At 47.7% G+C, this 18,561-nt stretch overlaps 1 protein-coding gene across 6 annotated transcripts in view; it reads left to right on the top strand.

The window, feature by feature from the left end:
* The first annotated feature begins 1,014 nt into the window (after positions 1-1,014).
* PSTPIP1 (proline-serine-threonine phosphatase interacting protein 1) overlaps positions 1,015-18,561 on the top strand; it is a 38,775-nt gene continuing 21,228 nt past the window's right edge. The window contains exons 1-3 of one of the 6 annotated variants that reach the window (XM_045848658.1): positions 1,015-1,460; positions 16,058-16,158; positions 16,574-16,648. In XM_045848658.1, the coding sequence (XP_045704614.1) occupies positions 1,425-1,460; positions 16,058-16,158; positions 16,574-16,648 (212 nt within the window). In that variant the 5' untranslated portion in view covers positions 1,015-1,424. The remainder of the gene's footprint in view (positions 1,461-16,057; positions 16,159-16,573; positions 16,649-18,561) is intronic. The other 5 variants (XM_045848657.1, XM_045848659.1, XM_045848656.1 and 2 more) reach the window with 5 other exon arrangements.

Genomic DNA, 18,561 nt, shown 5'->3' with positions numbered 1-18,561 from the left:
GGTGCTGATTTGTGAACAAGCTGACTCATCCCTTCTTGCCAAATGACGCTGGGCTCAGGGCCCCCACTGGCATTTTCTGCTTAGTGGGCAGGCCATGGCTCCTCAGAGCTGTGTCTGGGATTCCAGTCCAGGGCTTTTCTGAAGGCAGTACATGATAGAGCTCCCAGCACCTGCCCAACCAAACCAGAAATTCCAGTAATGGTCTCAATACTTTCTCGCTTCCAAAGACTGAGGGTGGCAGATGCAGAAACTGAAGCTTATAGTGTTGAAGGGTCAATTAAGGGCCCTCAATTAATGAACAGTAGGGCCCAGACAAAACAAGGACTACTTCAATGTGGATTTTCAAACTCCCACATCTGTACCTTTGTAATGCTGTCTTTCTTGGTCTAAACAGTCTTCCAGCATGAAAACTCCATTGTTAGAGGGTGCTTTTTGCCCCAGAAAGTGTCTAATCTGGAGACTGGGGAACAGAAGTTCAGGGTCCATAAAACCTCAAGCTGTTCTACCTTGGCCAATTACTCACTCACCCACCTCAGTGTCCCTACGGCACCCCAGCACACAGCTATATCTGCCCCCATACCATGAGCTTCTTAAGGGCAGGGTGTGGATTGAAGCACTGTGAAACCAGGGTTTAATGAATAATAGTGATGTCCTAGGCCTGAGGAATCTCCTCTAAAATGGTTCGCTGGTGAGGGGTGGAGAGTCTAGCATTTATGTGCCTGGTCTGGAGTGATGCTGGGGTGATAAGCTATAGCATCACTCCAGGGGCCAGTTCCTGGTCCCTTCTTGCCCACACCTTCAGTGCCCTCAAGCTCCCTAAGTTTATGTCCTCTGAGAATGGCCCAACTAAGGCATCAGAAGGGAGCAAGTGGAGAATAGCAGCAGAGCAGCAGGGCAGCAGGTGGCAGGCAGAGGAGCTGCACAAGGGAGCAGAGCAGCTCTACTTCCTGTGGGTGAGGGACTTGATGCCTTCCCCAGCAGTGAGGCTGTACAAATCTTTCTGCACAGGCTCAGACTGCCTGCCCACCTGGCCTACGTAACAACCCGCCTCTCCTGCTGGCCGCTGCCTTCCTCCTGGGCTGGCATCCCTGCTCAGCCCTACAGCCTGGACTGGGCCCTCCATCACCGTGGGGCTGGCGAGGGGCTGGGCCGGAAACCAACCACGACTCGCCCTCCCATCACTGAGCACACTCTTCCTCATTTTGCTGCCGATTTTAGCTTCAAACAAAGCAGACTGGGCTCTTTCCCTCCCTCTGGCAGCTCTCTCTGGCTTGTGGGTGCCTTCTGTGGTGCTGCACATAATACCAGCCCAGTGAAGGGAGCCTGAGCCAGCCCTGCCAGAAGTGGGGCAGTGCTCCTGGCTCCTGTACCTCAGTCAGCCCTGTCCGTGGGAGAAGAGAAAGCTTTGTCGTGGCAACCTGAGGATGATGCCCCAACTTCAGTTCAGAGATGCCTTTTGGGTGAGTGAAGATTGTCAGGGAGTTAAACAAGTGGAATGGGCTCCAGGGAGGGCAGAGTGGCTGAAATTTCCCTAGGGAAGTTGATGGGGTGTGGTTTCAAGAGAAGAGAGATGTTGCCTCACAAAAATAGTGGTTGATTTTTTTTGTCTTCACTGTGGAAGAGACCTGGGCCACTGTCCCTTTTAAGTTGGAAGATGAAGGGGGTACTCAGTCTGGGGTGTAATTTCTCTGCAAACTTCAACACAGTGGGTGAGAGATATCTCCCGTACTACTGGGAGTACCAGGACTGATTTCTCCTCCAAGTGACCCTCTCTCCACAACAGGATCTTTTTAGGAAAGACTAATATGTGGGTGGGAGTTGGAGGAGTAATGTGAAGCAAAGAAGGGAATGGGTCACAGGTTTGGGGACCAAACAAGCTTGAATTTAAATCTTCATTCTGCTGTTTAAAGGATGGACAAGTCATTTTACCTCTCCAAGCCTCATTTTCTCCATCTACATAGTGGAGATAAATTTCACAAATATACCAATTGAATAGGAGGATTAAACAAGATGATCAAATACAATAAAGTCCCCAGCACTTCGTTGGCATTCAAATGCTAATTCTCTTCCCTCATCCAGCTCCTCTTCCTTCCAGTCCTTAGGGACCCTTTGAGGAGGCAACAGGGCTGGGCTGGGCAGTTCCTTGCTCAATTTTTTAAACTCAGTCTGGTATAAGTCAAATCCTTTCTGCCACACAGAACAGCACCTGGCTGGCTCATGGAGGCTAAATGGCTTGGTCCAGGCCACATAGCCTACAAGCCCAGTTTGGGCCCCAGATCCCCTCAGATTTTTTTCCAGCTGTCCTTCAGCCTTCCCCTCTGCTACTGAAGCTCTGGCTCTCCCCAATGGCTCATGGGGAAAAGCTAGACCTCTCTGGTTATATCTGAAAAATGTGACTGTTTTGAGGAACCCCTCTCTGCTCCATAGAGGACTGCCTGGCCCTTTGCCTCAGTCAACAGCCTTCCCTGCCTGGGCCCTTTTCTGGGACTTGTGACCAGCATGTAAGTGACCTGTTTCCCGCCTATACTGACCACTCAGTGGGCAGAGGGCCACCTGGGGAGGGCACCATGTGCCTCTCTGTGCCTCTTTTCCTCTCTCTCTACAAAGAAGGAGTGGGACCAGCCCAGTCCTGAAGCCCACGGAGTCAGACCTGGCTCAGCCCACCCCATGCATCAGGAAGGCAACAGGGGATCACACAAGGGATGGGTGGTTGCAGTGGGGGAGACAAGGGTGGTGAGTCACCCCATCACTACTCTGACTGGGAGTGAAAGACTGGGGAAAGGGGGAAAGCTTGGAAATCTAGGTTGCTCTTATGCCCAGGGCAGGCCAAGAGACCCTGATTGTTTTACCTCCAGGACATCTGTCCCAGACCAGAATGCCTAGGCTGATCTTCCCTAGAGCAGAGCTGGGGTAAAGAGCAGCCCCATGACAGGATCTATGCAGCGGGTAATGGTGTATGAGGGAGCAGGGTGTGGCGGCAGCAGCAGCAGAAGCAGCAGCAAGAAGGCGGCTTCCTGAGCAGCATCCTGCCACATACCGCCTTGGCCCCACCTCTGAGCCACCGTGGGCCTCATGGCCTCCAGAGGCCTCCTCTTCTCCACTGACGGCTCCCTGTGCCTGACATTAGGGTACAGCTTTCCCGTGGAAGGTTGGAGCTGGGAGGGGGAGCAGAAGTGGCCAGTGGGAGCCTGTCACACTGAACCTGGGCTGATGCCTCAAAAGGTTACTGTCAGCATGATTGCTCCCAGGGCTTTGAATTCTAATAGCACTCCCTGACCCTCAGCCCATGAGGACAGCTAACACTCAGAAGACCATGTCAATTCATTCATTTAAACCGATGAAGTAGATGCTATTATTATCCATATTACTCAGAGGAAAAAATTAAGGCAGAGCTTAAGTAAATTGCCCAAGATCCTACAGTTTGGATTGAACCCTGACAGGCTGGCTTCAGTGCCCAGGTTCTCACCCAGGGGGTTTCATTATCCTCTATCAACAAAGCAGATCACAAAATCTTTGGGCCACACTGGTAAAATGAAGGGGAAAAAAATCTGTCCTTTCTACCTCCCAAAGAAGTAAGAAGATCAAACAAGGTTCACAGAAGTAACTTGATGCTCAATTTACACATAAATCTGCAAAACAAAGAAGGTATACTTATCTAATAGGCTGCCTCTTCCCTGTGGTTTCCCTACCCCAGCCCAAAGCCATGCCACTGAGTCCTGCAGCTCAGCTGCACGTGGAAAATGACTAGTCTTTAATAGCGGAAGGAAATGCTAGAACTAGGGGAACCGCGTCTAATACCACAGCACTTCAGTTACCCAGCAACCTCAACTTTCCAGAACACAAATGTCACCAGCCCTGTTTCTGGTAGTAGCTCACAGTAAGAAGAGAGACAAAAGTCATTTTTGAGGTGCTAAGAGCTTACACTAAAGCTCGTATACTTTACTTATACGAGATGACCCATAGCTTAAAAGGGCCTATGATCTCTGATTTTACCCACAATTTTAGCAAGATTGGTCATGTGGTCTTTTAACCCATAGATGTAGCAATTAGTAGGGATCTGTGTGGAACCTGATATGTAGTTGGTGATTGATAAATATTGGTGGACCTAAACTGTTAGAGACAGTTTCACAGATAGCTGGTAGCCTGAGAACAAAGGAAGATACAGAAAAATTATAAATGTAATTCATAACAGCTCAGAAGTGGTGGAAACGTTCAGCACAGAAGCAGACCAGTCCTGTCCCTCAATGGGCCTGCACTAGCACTGTTATCAGTGTGGCTACATAGTACTTATTTATAGCCTACTTTTTATCTGCAGCAGAGCATTCAGATGCAGGCTGCGGTGGCAATGAGGTGGGAGTAGGCTAGCCACACAGGGAGGGATAATTTGATTTCTGTTATACACACACAGTGACAAACAGCATCATGGCTTTACAGGAAGTTTGTGGCTGAGCCTCAGAACAGACCCTGTCAGTGAGACAAGGGTGAGGCTGAGAACACAGTTGCTGCTTGAGCTGGGAGGACTTTAGATCTCCTATAACCTGCCTCGCATCAAGTCTGAGGGGCCCTGAAGCCCAGAGGAGTCAGGGTGCTTCCCCCCTACCCCTCCCATACAGACAGCTCTCCTCACCAGTGGCTCTGCTCCCAGCAGACAACCAAACTGTAATACAGCAAATATCTGTACATCCTCCACACAAGACTGGCAAGTAGAGTATGTGCTCAACCACTGTTTGTTCAATAAATGACCAAACAGTGAATATCTGTATGGTCTCACCTGCCTTCCTGAACCAATTTCCTTCAACATTTCAGTTTAGTTATATTCTACAAATATTTGTTAAGCAGGGTTCTCTATGAAGTGATTTAAACTGGATCCCTGAGTCTTACTCCTACATCTAATCAGATGAATGAGACTGTTTTGTCCCCCAAGAAGTCTCTGTCCGGTAATGGGAACGGAGTTTCCCGGATACTCTGAATTCCCTGAGTATTCCCTGAGTTGGCCCTGTGTACCAAGAGGAGCAGGGCTCTGAGGTGTGCCTTCTCCACCCACTGTCTCACTCTCTCCCTGATCAATAAATCCAATAGCCTTTGCAAGGAAGTCACCGTATACTGTTTTAAGAGGGAATCTCTATTCCTGGACCAGACTTTATTACAATTCATATCCTATCCTTTTTGGGGTAATTAAAAGGAAAAGTAAGGGCCTTAGGAGGTTGGGCCAGAGATATTACAGTGACCTTTCACCACCACCCCTACCTTTAGGCAGGAACCATTAAAGGGGACAAAGAGGACAAAGAATTAAACTTTTCCTTCTGATTTGTGGTCCCATCTCTCCTCCTTGAAGCTGGGTTCCAGCTTCATCTGGAAACCTTTGTGCCAAGCTGGGAGGAGCTGAGGACCCCAACAGACAGAGGCCAGGGGAAGGTAATATTCCCTGGGTGGGGAGTTGAATTACTAGGGAGGCACAGGGCACTGAGTCTGGGCTCACCCCTCCCCCATGTGTCCACTCAGCGGCTGTTGCCTCTTCCCCTTCCCAGTTCTGAGATTCTGAGGTTCCTCATTTAGGAAGCTACAGAGAGGGGCCCCATTTTTGGCCTATCCTAAAACTGCTTGTCCCCCCACCTAAGGACCTGCCAACAGTGGCCCCAGGGCCTCAAGGAAAATCAGGAAAGGCTGATGTTCACTAGGCACCTGTTCTGTTCTGGGCACTTAAAGCTATGAACATACCTTCTAAATAAACAAAAGCAGCAAATATAAGATCCTAAAAGGAAAATGAAAAATAGAGAAAAACAGGAATAAAGCAACCTTAGTTGTCTCATCACACAGAGACAACTGGTAATATTGTATTGTGTGTCTCTGAGATTATCTTACATAGGTGTGAGCATGTTGTCCACTTGGTTTTGTATTCTCCCCCACCCTTCTCCTTGCATTTTAAAATTTATTCTTAATCATGGTAAAACACACCTAATATAAAATTTACCATCTTAATTTTAAGTGTACAGTCTAGATGTGTTAAGTACATTCACGTTGTTGTGCGACATTCCCCCACCTTTTCAACATAATTTCATTTTGAGCATGTGTGGCTGTGGGTGTGATTTCCTTGTCTTCAAACAACATTTTCAATAACTGCATCGTCCTCCAACTTGTGGATTTGGTGGACATGCATGATTTATTTATCAAATCTTCTACAATTACACATTTAGGTTACTGCCAATTGTGGTAGATCTTTGTGTATCAAAGTTTACTTCTTTGGGTAGATTCCCAGAAGATGAGATATTCCTGGATGAGAAAGTAAAGGCTCTAGGAGACCCTTTGGCACCCTTCACTGTCCTCTGACTGGACAGGAGCTGGAGGACTGAACTGAGGGGTCTGTGCAGACACTGTGGGAGGATGTGCAGTCCGGCAGGCCCTGTGGCTGGGGAGCCAGTGGCTGGGGAGCAGATCCTCCCTGAGCAGCAAGGGCTTGGAGGCTGGAGGGGGAGGTCCTGGCTGTTCCGCCTTTACTGCTTCCAGCTGCCTTCCCAGTCCCCGCTGTCATGGCTGACAGCCCCTGGCCGTGGCTGTCAGAAGAAATGAGGACATATTTTGCTCGTTTGTTTGTTTTGTTGATTAGGTTCCTGTTAAAGGCGAGATCATATGGTATTAACAAACAAACAAACAAGCAAAATATAACCAAAGACACTGAAATAGAGAACAGGCTGACAGTGACCAGAGGGGAGAGGGGAGGGAATTTCAGGGGAAAGGGGGAAGGGTTTGCAGGAACAAGTATAAAGGACACATGGACAAAACGGGGCGGGGGGGGTGGGTGGCAATGGGAGCGAGGTGGGAAGGGCTGGGGGGTGGGCTGGGATAGGAGTAAAAGGCAGAAAACTGTACTTGAACAATTAAAATTTTAAATAAATAAAAAGAAAAAGAAAAAAAAAGAAGGAATGAAGACAGAAGTGCTCTCTGTACTGGTTGGGAAAGTTCTTCAAAGCACAGTGTTATGTATAACAAGCACAGAGCCAAACCATGTGTCTGGTATTCAACCTGTAGTGACAAGCAGAGAGCAATATAACCATTTATGTTGGCATAGGCTTGTCTTAACCAGAATCTTTAGAATGACAAACAGAAAATTAAAGTGATGATCTTTCCAGGGAGTGAGAGAAAACAAATTAATGGGAGACAGTGGTGCCCTGTGCCCTGGGGGGCTGCTCACACCAGGGCTTTCCACTGGGATAGCTCCAGAAGATCCCTCCCTTAGGGCTCAATCATTCCCCATTCTCTAGGCTCAGAAGGGGACAGGCTTGTTTGAAGCCTAGCTGCCTACCCCCTCTCACTTGCCAGGGAAACTTGGAGGATCATTTCCCTTGTCTGAACTTCAGTTTCCATATCTGTAAGATATCAGAGTGAGGCTCACCTAAGATAAGAGCCTTGAAAATGGTGAGGTTCAGGGAACTGCTAAAGAAACCACCTTCACCTGCTCCTCACAGAGCAGGTTTCACAGGACTCAGACTTATAACTGGATATTCACTTACAGGGTGAGCCTTATATGTGGATCCTCTTATTCCCAGAATGCCTCCCCATCTCTGTTCACTATTGCATATTAAATTCCACAAGTAAAGAGCCTTCCAATGGTTTCAAGTGACAAGATACATTTAATTACAACAGTAGCCCTGTGAGGTTGGTATTGTTATTCCCATTTTACACAGAGAAAGCCAAGGCTTATAATGGGGCATGGACGGGAGATGCTGCCCAGATGGACTTTGTGGCTACCAGGACGGCCTGGCTGCTACATTCCCAGGCCTGGGTCAGAGAGCCCTTTGGAGTTAGTCAGAGGGTGTGGTGGTTTGCCGAGACTGGAACCCTGAGAAATGTGTAACCACACAGGCAGGTAGGTGACAGCCCCTTCCGCTGGTGTTGACAGGCTACCCACTATTGGGCAACAGGAAGAGCTAGCTGGAGCTCCAGTGGCAGCCAGGGTGAGAATGGAGTGACAGATGGGACTCAGGGCCTCCCAGCTGTGGAAATGGAAAAAACAGAAGCTGTGCCATACTGGGGATGAAAAGAGGGAGTGACGAACTGAGGCAAGAGAGTGCTTGACATGTTCAAGGGACAATAAGGAGGTCTGTGTGACAGGGCCCGAGTGATGATGTGGAAAGCAGTTGGAGATAAGATCAGAAATGTAAGAGAGAGACAGCCCTAATTATTAATTACAGCCTTAATTACAGTTGTAGAACTGTAATTCTTTTATTTATTTTTTTTTTGGCTCTCAACTTTTTATTTTTTTTTTTTTTCATTGTTGTTCTATTACATTTGTCCTAATTTTCCCCCATTTCTCTTCCCAGCCTGCCCAACACCTTCACTCCCAAAGTCAATCCCCACCCTGTTGTCCATTCCAACAGGTCATGCACACTTGTTGTTTAACTAGGCCCTTCCTCTTCTTTTCTTCCTTACTCCCTTCCCTCCTCCTCTATGGTCCCTGTCAGTTTGTACTTTGTTTCCATGCCTCTGGTTCTATTTTGCTCATTTGCTTGTTTTGTTCCTTAGGTTCCTGTTATAAGTGAGATCATATGGTATTTGTCTTTCACCACTTGGCTTATTTCACATAGCATGATACTCTCCAGTTCCACTCATGCTATTGCAAAGGGTAGGAGCTCCTTTTTTCTTTCTGCTGCATAGTATCCCATTGCATAGATGTACCACAGTTTTTTGATCCACTCATTTACTGAGGGTCATTTAGGCTGTTTCTAGTACTTGGCTATTAAGAAAACCCAATGCCCAGGCCACATCCCAAGCCAATTACTTCTGAGTTTGGAAGTGGGAGCTGGGCACCAATATTTTTCAAAATTCTCTAGTTTCCAAAGTGCAGCCAGGGTTGAGAACCATTGGTGTAGATAACAGTGGTGATTCAGATGCACTGCCATTGCTGAAATTTGTGGTGGGGAGCAAACATCTGGCTTTTACTACTTACATGACCTCATTTCACTCCCTTGTAAATGTTTTGTTTTTTTGTTAACTTTACAACCTCATGTAATTACTTTTATTATAGTAAATAAACATTAAAAGTTTTACCACTTTAACCATTCTTAAGTGTGCAATTCAGTAGCATGAAGTACATTCAGAATGTTGTACAAGCTTCACCACTATCTATTTCCGGAACGTTTCATCATACCAAACAGAAACTCTGCACCATTAAACAATAATCTCCCATCTTTCTCCCCTTATTTCCTACTTCTTTCTACCTTCTATCTCTATAATTTGCCTAAGTAGGAACTTTATATAAGTAGAATCATATAAAAATTGTCCTTTTGTGTCTGGTTTACTTCACTTAGGATAATGCCTTTTAGGTTTGTTCATGCTTTAGCATGCATCATAATTTCACTCCTTTTCTTGGCTGAACAATATTCACTCACTTCGCTGAGCTTCAGTTACTCATTTGTAACATGGAGCAATGCCAGCATAGCCTTGACATTACAGGGTTCTCTGAGAATTAGGTGATGAGTTATTAAGAACACTGAACTCTGCCTGTGCACATCCTACTCAGTTCTCTTGGTTGAACTTGGAACCTAGCCCCAGCTCCCATTAAACTCAGGAGAAAGTCCCACCCCTTGCTCTGCCTGACTCAGGGCTCTCCTTCAGGTGGCCTCAGGCCACATCTTCAGACACCTGCCCCAGCCCCCTCAGACCTCTCATGGTTGCCTTTCACCTGGGCTTACAGTTCTGAGCATCAAACTTCTAGGCTCCTGAACCTAAGGGGCTCATTCCCGTCTCCAGGCTTCTACCCTGACTTGTGCTCACCCCAATCCCCACCCCTTGTTCTAAGTTTTTTTCTATACGTTTTGGTTTCATAAAGCAGGAAGAAGAGGTAAGAGATTGAGCTTGGTCTTTAAGACTTGAGAGGTGGAGAGGAAGTGAACAGTCATCCCAGCCTGGAGGGAGGGGAATGTGGTAGTGGAGACTTTTTCTTTCTGATAATGGAGGCCTATTAAAAGAACAAGCTTTCAAACCAGACAGACCTTGGTTGAAAGCCAGGCACACCCATAAAATTGCTGTTTGATCCTGGACAAATGACATAACCTCTCATCCTCAATGTCCTCCAACAATAGCACCCTTCAGTCAACATTACTGAGATAAGGGGCACCAGACGCACATGGTAGATCCTTTTCTGGCACTTGTATTGTCCACCGCAACCTCACCCAGGAATGTGGGATTCCTGGAAGCTCCTAAAAGTTCCCAGAGTTCTGACAGGGTCTCTGGAAGACACAGGCCTGCAGGCTACTCAACAAGTTGGGGCCTGGTGGGGACCCAAGCCGAGGGGCCCCATATGTGTCAGGGGCCAGGTGGCTGGGCTCCTCAGCTGCTTGGCTGCTGTGATGAGTAGCCCTAGGAGGCCCTGCAGGGCCATCGGTCAGACTTGTGGGGACTCAGTGGAAACATATTTCTGATCTCAAGTTCCTGTCAGTCCAACTAAACCCAGAATATCTCATCTAATCACATTTGATGTACTATGGTCCTTTAATAATAAATGACTGTCTTGGCCTTCTCAGCTCTGTCCCTGTGACACCTATCCTGAACCATCTTAGATAAGCTGCAAATCACGTTTATCTGCTTATGCACAGACCCCTCCAATCCTTAGATCAGGGGACATCTAGACCCAAAACACCTACTACAAGAACACGCCCTCTCCCCAACCTGCTCACAGACTACTAGTGATGGGGTGCTCACCACCTATCAAAACAGCTTGCTCGGAATTCCGTAACTGGGGCCACTCTGGCACTTGGAAAACCCTTCCTTGTAGTGACCTGAAGTTGGCCTCCCTGTCTACCCCACTGAGTCCTGGCTAAGGTTCTGAGGACAAAATAAGGCTATTTTGTCCTTTACCTTCCTCAGTTTGCTGAACAGTAACAGTGAAGGGGGTAAACAGTGAGGGGCAGTGAAAAGAGCCTAGCTGCTATTCTCTGACTTATTCCCTCAGAGCCTCAGTTTCCATATCTGTACAACTGTTATAAGTAGAAGGAATAGGTCTGGTTTATTTAAAGGTGCTGGGTAATGAGTCATTGAAAGCAAATGATCTCCTTCCCTCCATGGGACACCTCAGGTACCAAGAGTCACAAAGCCACATATTTTGAGAGTCTCCCTGAGGCACTTTGTTTAGCTCTTTGCTCAACTTGTTTGCTGAGCACTGCTGTGCAGACTCTGGGTATCAGGACCCAGCAGAGAACCAAACAGGCCCATTTCACCTTCATGGAGCTGCCTTCTAGAAGATTCAGTGCTCACTACCTGTTTTCCCAACGATCTTAACTTGTTTCCTCAGTCCACACAAGACAAGCAACAAACTATTTGCTTGTTGTAGAAGTCCCTACTGTTAAACTGGAAAGTGGAAGGGGCAAAATCACCCCAGCTCCAAGCTGCCCCTCAGGTTTGTTCAACATTGCCATCCTCATCTTCTGGGCCTTCTGAGATAAGAGAAAGAGAGTCTAGTCTTCCTGTTCTGTCTCCTCTCCCCCAAGAAAAGGTAATTTTTTAAAAGTTTTAAAAATTAAAAAGTTTTTAAATTTTTTAAAAAGTTTTTTAAAAATGAAGTGCTTATCAACCCAAGAGCATGTCAGACATTAGAAAGGTTTTTGACAAGAATTGTTAAGACTTTACAAAATGGCTTTTAAACTAGGTAGAGTACAAGCAGAAAACAATTTTGCCTTCTTCTATGTTCCAAATCCACTATTAGATCTCTTCTTCCCACCTCTTGGGCATGTGTTAGAGCTTTTCCATTCCTTTTCAGATATAACTTCTCCAGTTCAACAAACGTAAAATCAAAATTTCACTCTCATTCATTTTAAACCACATGTTGTAAGCCCATGATGGAGAAAGAGAACAGGGTCCATTTCTTCACTTGCCATGTTCTACTCCTGGTAGCTCCAGGGACAGGGCATGATTAAGACTGAACGGGTGAAAGGTCTTATTTCCTTGGTGCTGTTGTAGTTGGTGTCAATGCAGCAGGTGGTAGATACCCACAGGTCAACTCTTCCTTTCCTGGGTACCTCAGCAGGTTCTTTTCCTACCTGGCCCCCTAGGGTATGCCTCTGCAGTATTCGTCTGTTTCTAACCCCTACAAGTTGCATCCAATAGTTAACTCCACACACCTTCTTCTGGTGCATCCTCTCTCCCTGTCAGGCAGTTCTCAAGGGTAGAGAGTTACAAGGATGCTCTTTCCACTTACCTTCTGTGGCCCACTTGGTTCCCAGGTGAAATATGAGTGCCAATTCCTGGACAGGTTGACCACTCCTCCCACCCTCGGCCCACTCTTCCCTCATTCGCCAAGCAGCTCCAGCCCATCTGACTTCAGACTCTCTAAGGAAGACACTGCCACTGGTCACCAGGGCTTTACCAAAAGCCAGCACACATACATCAACCTCACTGCTGGAAGGTCTGTTGAAGGTTACTTCTGTGCCTTATGCCTATTTCACAGTCAGAAAGGCCCAGAGAGAACAAGGGACTTTACCAAGGCTACCAAGCTTATTCTTGGCAGATGGGAACTGGGACCAAAACCCAGGCCTCTTCCCCTAAGGTTTGACATGTAGTTGTCCTCTGATATACTGTATATTCTGAAATTCCATGTAAAGGAGAATTTGAAAAAGGTTCTACAGCCTTTTAAATGGACCTTCTGGTGTGGGAAGGGATAGGAGGGCTCTGGTGGAAAGAGAGTCATTTTTCCAGCCTGTCCATAGCTGGGGAAAGCCTCTGTCTGCTAGGGGTGGTGGAGCAGAGATGGGGCAGGGCCTGGGGACCTACCCCTTGCTGAAAAGCCCTTGAACTTGGGACTTTGCAGAGAGGCAAGGGAATGGGAGGCTAAGAGCCAAGATCTTGGTCTGGGAGAGCTGGGTTCAAATTCCAACTGTGTCTTGCAGGTCCCTGGGCAGGGTAGGTAACCTTTCTGGGTTCCATTGTGCTCAGCTATTAAATGGGAGTAATCATCCTTAGCTCAGTACCTGCCTCAGGGCAAGCAATGATCACTATTATCATCTATGCACATGATTTCATGGGCTTATCAGATCAACCCTAGGTGGTAAGAACAATTAGGCCCATTTTTACCAGGAGAGAAGAAGTTGAGGACAACCAGGGTCACAGGATGGGGAGCGAACCTATATTTAGTCTGCTGAACTCTCTTCAGTCTCTCAGACCAGTCCTGGGCACCCTCCCTGACTTGGCAGCCACAGTATGTCCTGATGAGTCTGTGCCCTACAGGGGTCACTGTCAGGACCAGGAGAGAGGTTGGCCTCTGCCCCCACTTCCTCAATGAGGAAAGCAGGTTTCAAGAAGGGAAGTAGCTTACTCAGGGTCTTAGTTCCTGCAGCCACCAAAAGTGATATGGACAGGAAAAGATGGAAGTGATGATGGGTACAGAAAATGCTTCTCTACCCATCCAGCAGGGATGTGGCAGGGCTACAGCCAGCTCACAGGCCTGGACAATGGCTCACACCCAGATTCACCCAGAATGGGAAGTGGGTGGCTGTCCCTGGGCAGAGTAGCGTACAGGCATTCCACACACTGCCTTGAAGCTGAGACAGGAATATGCTTCCTCTAGCCCAGAGCTTTCCTGAGTACCTCCTCCTGGAGCCTCGTGGGGTAGCCTGCAGCCCTGATCTGGTCTCTCCATGGGGAAAGTGAGGCCCAGAGTAGAAGGAAAGACCTGAAGTCTCACATCTAGCTTGAGAAAGCTTCTCAAAGGAGGGAACTGCATCTGCTGGCTACCTGGCAGCCTACCCCAGGGTGGGTTACCCTAGATGCCATATTGTGGCAGCCTCTGGCTGTCAGTACACAGTCTGCCAAACCAGCACAGTCCTTCTGCAAGGCAGCATTCCTCTGGCCAAGCCTGGACACAGAGCTGGCCACTGTGCATCCATGATGACTGAATGATGGCCCCAAGTACAGCTTTGAAGTGGAGAGTTTTAACAATCATTTTCAAGTTATTTTTAATCATTTTTGGATGTTTCAAAATAAAAAACAGTTGATGGATGTCTATTGAATGACTGGTGTAGGCTGTCATCACAGGGTCCCTGTGGTGGCCTTTCCAATGGCTGTCATGTGTTGGGGAGTTGATATCTTCTGGACTGTAAACTCTGATGCCCAGTAGGTCTCACTTATGAACCTGGTACCTCCACTGATGGGATGTGAGGGACCTCCTGTGTGCCTGTGTGAAGGCAGGTTTCTGAATCTTTTTTTAAAGTGTTTTTTATTGATTATGCTATTAGTTTTCTCAATTTGCCCCCTTTATCCCCCTTCCACCCTGTGCCCCCCCAACCCTCCAGCATTCCCCCCCTTAGTTCATGTCCATGGATTGTACATATAAGTTCTTTGACTTCTCTGTTTCCTATACTATTTTTGACCTCTCCCCATCTATTTTAGGCCTACTAATTATGTTTCTTCTTCCCTGTACCTTTCTCTCCCATTCCTCCCTTCCCCTTCCCCACTGAAATCCCTCCATGTGATCTCCATTTCTCTGATTCTGTTTCTATTCTAGTTGTTTGCTTAGTTTTTGTTTTCATTGTCTTTCTTTTCTTTTAGGTTCACTTGTTGATAGTTGTGAGTTTGTTGTCATTTTATTGTTCATATTTTTTATCTTCTTTTTCTTAGATAAGTCCTTTAACCTTTCATATAATAATGGCTTGGTGATGATGAACTCCTTTACCTTGACCTTATCTGAGAAGCATTTTATCTGCCCTTCCATTCTAAATGAAAGCTTTGCTGGATAGAGCAATCTGGGATGCAGGTCCTTGCCTTTCATGACTTGGAATACTTCCTTCAGCCTCTTCTTGCCTGCAAAGTTTGAGAAATGAGCTGATAGCTTTATGGGAACTCCTTTCTAGGTAACTGTCTCCTTTTCTCTTGTTGCTTTTAAGATTCTCTCCTTATCTTTAATCTTGGGTAACTTGATAATGATGTGCCTTTGTGTGTTCCTCTTTGGGACTTTCTGGGCTTCCTTGGACTTCCTGGAAGTCTATTTCCTTCACCAGATTGGGGAAGTTTTCCTTCATTATTTGTACAAATAAGTTTTCAATTTCTTACCATTGTTCTTCTCCTTCTGGTACCCCTATAATTCAGATATTGGAACGTTTCAGGTTGTCCCAGAGTTTCATAAGTCTCTCTTCACTTTTTTGAATTCTTATTTCTTCATTCTGTTCCAGTTGGATGTTTATTTTTTCCTTTTGTTCCAAATTGTTGCTTTGAATCCTGGTTTCCTTCCTGTCATTGTTGGTTCCCTGAATATTTTGTTTCATTTTCAGTATCTTTCATTTGTTTTTTTTTTGTTTTTTTCATTTTTCGACCAAGCTCAATCAGATCTGTAAGCATTTTGATTACCAGAGCTTTAAATTCTCCATCAGATAGGTTGGCTATCTCCTCATCACTTAGTTCTCTTTGAAGTTTTGCTCTGTTCTTTCATTTGGGCCATATTTCTTTGTCTTGGCATACCTGTTAAGTTGTAAGGGGGCGGGACCTTAGGTATTCACCAGAGCAGGGCAACCCTCCTTGCTGCACTGTGATGCTTCCTATGGGGGAGGGGCCAGAGAGGGAACAGTGCAGCTCGCCTGCTCATCTCCAGTGCACTTTCCAACGAACCCTCGTGTGAGACTGGGAGTTTCTCCCACTGCAGGAACCTTTGTGGTCCACACTCAACTCTGAGGCTCAGTTTCACCTTCAACCAGCACCGCCTGCCTAGTCCACTGTCTTGCCTCAGGTTTTCTGAGCCTGCCAGGCCCCCACAGTCTGCTGCCTTACTGGTCTGGTTGATTTTTTTCTTCAATTCCTTGGTTGTCAGAGTTCCATGCAGTTTGATTTTCTGGGGCTTCTGGTTGTTTATTAATTTTAGGTTGGTTGTTATCCACATTTTGGTTGTGTGAGGAACTGAAGGGTTTCTACCTACGCCTCCATCTTGGCCAGAACTAGGTTTCTGAATCTTAAGAGCTTGCCTTTGAATAAGAGAGATGGAGGCAGTTGGAGAGGTGGCCAGAAGGGTACTTGCCAGGTTGTGCCCCCAGCCAGCACTCCCCAGTGTGGTTCTCACACATCCTTTTGCCCTGTGTGACAGTGCAGGGACTTCACAGCCCACACAGGCTATGAGGTGCTGCTGCAGCGGCTGCTGGATGGCAGGAAGATGTGCAAGGACGTGGAGGAACTGCTGAGGCAGAGGTAAGCACCCACAGGGTGGATGAGGCAGGCAAGAAAGGGAGGCCACTGTCCCCCCCAGCTCTGAGAAGTGGCTGAGGCTGCTCATCCCAGCCAACCTACTGTCAAAGCAACCCTTGCTTTAAAAAGTCATGAGTGTGGCTCTGCTATATTTCCCCAGATGTGCCCCCACCCCCGAAGTGAGCAAATAATCTGGTGTACTGTCAAATGTACCTGTATTTGGCCAACGTTTATTTAAAGGAAGGGCTGGGGGCTTAACTTTCTTAAAGAAGAGCCTGAAGGGTCAGCCTGTCCCCCTAGATGCTGAGAGGGTGGCTTCCTGGGTCCTGTCACAGACTTTTGAGGGACCTGCAGACATCTGAGGAAGCCACAGCCAGCAGAACTGGAAGATACACAGTGCCCTGCTTTGTTTGTGCAGGGCCCAAGCGGAGGAGCGCTATGGGAAGGAGCTGGTGCAGATTGCCCGGAAAGCAGGCGGCCAGACGGAGATCAAGTAAGGGGTCCCAGGCCCTGGGCACCCTCTCCCTTTGCAAAGTACTTCCTGGACATTTAGACAGAATTTAGGATGGACTCGGGAGGGCTGGGGAGGGCCAGGGAGGGTCTGGATGGCTCCCAAGGTAGGGGTGCCTAGAGGACAACTCTCCAGTATTGAGAGGTCAGGTTCTGTGTATGGGAGAAACTCCAGTAATCTGAGTGGCAGAAAGGCCCCAGGCAGGGGGCCAGAGGCCACTGACCCCAGGCACTTGCAGTACAGCCCATATAATATGGACAGCCTCTCCCAAGGTCCTGAGAGCCCTGAGAGGCTAGTGTCAGGCCCTCCACTCACTGCCGAGCCCCCTGCAATGTTGGCTCTGCCCAGGCTGCCAGGTGAGGACACACTTGAATTCTAGTACCAGCTCCTCACCCATCAGCTATGTGATCTTGGGCAGGTCACTGTCACTCTCATGCCTCTGTTTCCTCATTAGTGAGACTGGATAATAATGCAACCTTCCTCAAAAGATTAAAGGAGTCCAGGGGCTCAGCTCCAACCAGGCTGGGAGGAGAGACAGTAAAGGCAGTTGCTGCTGTGGAGCAGCCCGGCATCTAGAGCCCAGGGGCCTGTATCTGTGTGCAGGCTGCTGGGTAGGGAGCAGGTGGGGAGTGACAGTTGAGGAGGGCTGAAGGGGAACTTTCCAACAGTGAAGTGCAGTGGCTGCCTTGGGAAGGTGTGGACTCTCCCCCTGGGTGAAGACTGAGCCAGCCTGAGAGGCAGACCAAGGTGTTAGAGTCCAGGTTCTAAAAGGGCTCTGAAGAGTCTTTCGCCTCCTACCCAGGAGTCCCAAGACTTGACCCCAGCCTGCAGCTGCCATAATAACCCCTAACTCTTACCCCTGCTACCCTGGAGGTCAAGCCTATTGATTCTCTGACTCTGCCCAAAGAAAGTGGCCCCAAAACATGTCAACTCCAAAACCTGGAAACAAGTCCCCTCATTTCAGTGCCCTGAACACTCTCTAGGTCTTCTAAAAACCCAGGGGACCCTGGCTGGTTCTGGCTTCCAACCTGGAGCCTGAGAAAATATGGGAAGAGGTAAAGGAAGTTTTTAAAGGGGTATGAGCCAAGGCAGATGAATGACCAGCCCATGCATTGGACCAAAGAGCAAGAATGCAGGGTATGAATTCAGGAGTTCTAGTCCCCACACAGCTTTTGTGAGCTGTGTGACAATGGGTAAGTCACTTAACCTGCCTGAATTTGGTTCTCATCTGCCCATTCCAGTGGACTATTGTGCAGATCAACAGGAACATGGGTTGAGGGTCTTCCATGGGCAGGGCCAAACCTGGGTGCAGGCTCAGTGCAGAGGAGGGCTCAGGACATGGTGAGAAATGAATGGAGTCTGTTGGGGCTCTTCTTTGTCTGCCCCAGTTGCAGGAGCATGATCAGGGAAGAGCCCCTGCCTGCCTCCTGCTGTCTTAGACCAGCTGTAAGAGAAACACTTTACCAGAAAGAGATGACCTCCTGCAGGAAGTGGGAGAGGGTGCTCTGGGCAGGGTCATGATGGAAGCCTAGGCTAAGGGGCTGTGAGTCAGAGAGGACTAAAAATAGGGAAGGAGAAGCCACTACGAAACAGCATAAACTGGGAGTGGAGCCACAGGGGCAGTGGGAAGGGTGAGGAGGTGTACAATATCTTGTTCTGTTTTTAAAACTATGAAGTGTCCAGGGCAACATTCTGAGCAGCCCTGATCCCCTGCATGGTCACAGGAGACTGAGTGGGGCAGGGTCTGCCTTGCTGTATTTACTGTGTGACCTGGGATGGTCATTTCCCCTCTCTGAGTCCTGGGTTTCTCAACTTTAAAAGGGGACAGTCACCCTCAAGATTTGCTCTTGGCAGTCACAATGTTGAGCAGGCACCAACCTGTGAGAATGTTTAAC

This window comes from Phyllostomus hastatus, unplaced genomic scaffold (assembly GCF_019186645.2).
Source record: "Phyllostomus hastatus isolate PE091 unplaced genomic scaffold, TTU_PhHast_1.1 phas_contig_62, whole genome shotgun sequence".
Lineage (NCBI taxonomy): Eukaryota > Metazoa > Chordata > Mammalia > Chiroptera > Phyllostomidae > Phyllostomus > Phyllostomus hastatus.
The sequence above is the reverse complement of the archived record's forward strand: the minus strand, read 5'-3'. Positions and strand labels throughout refer to the sequence as shown.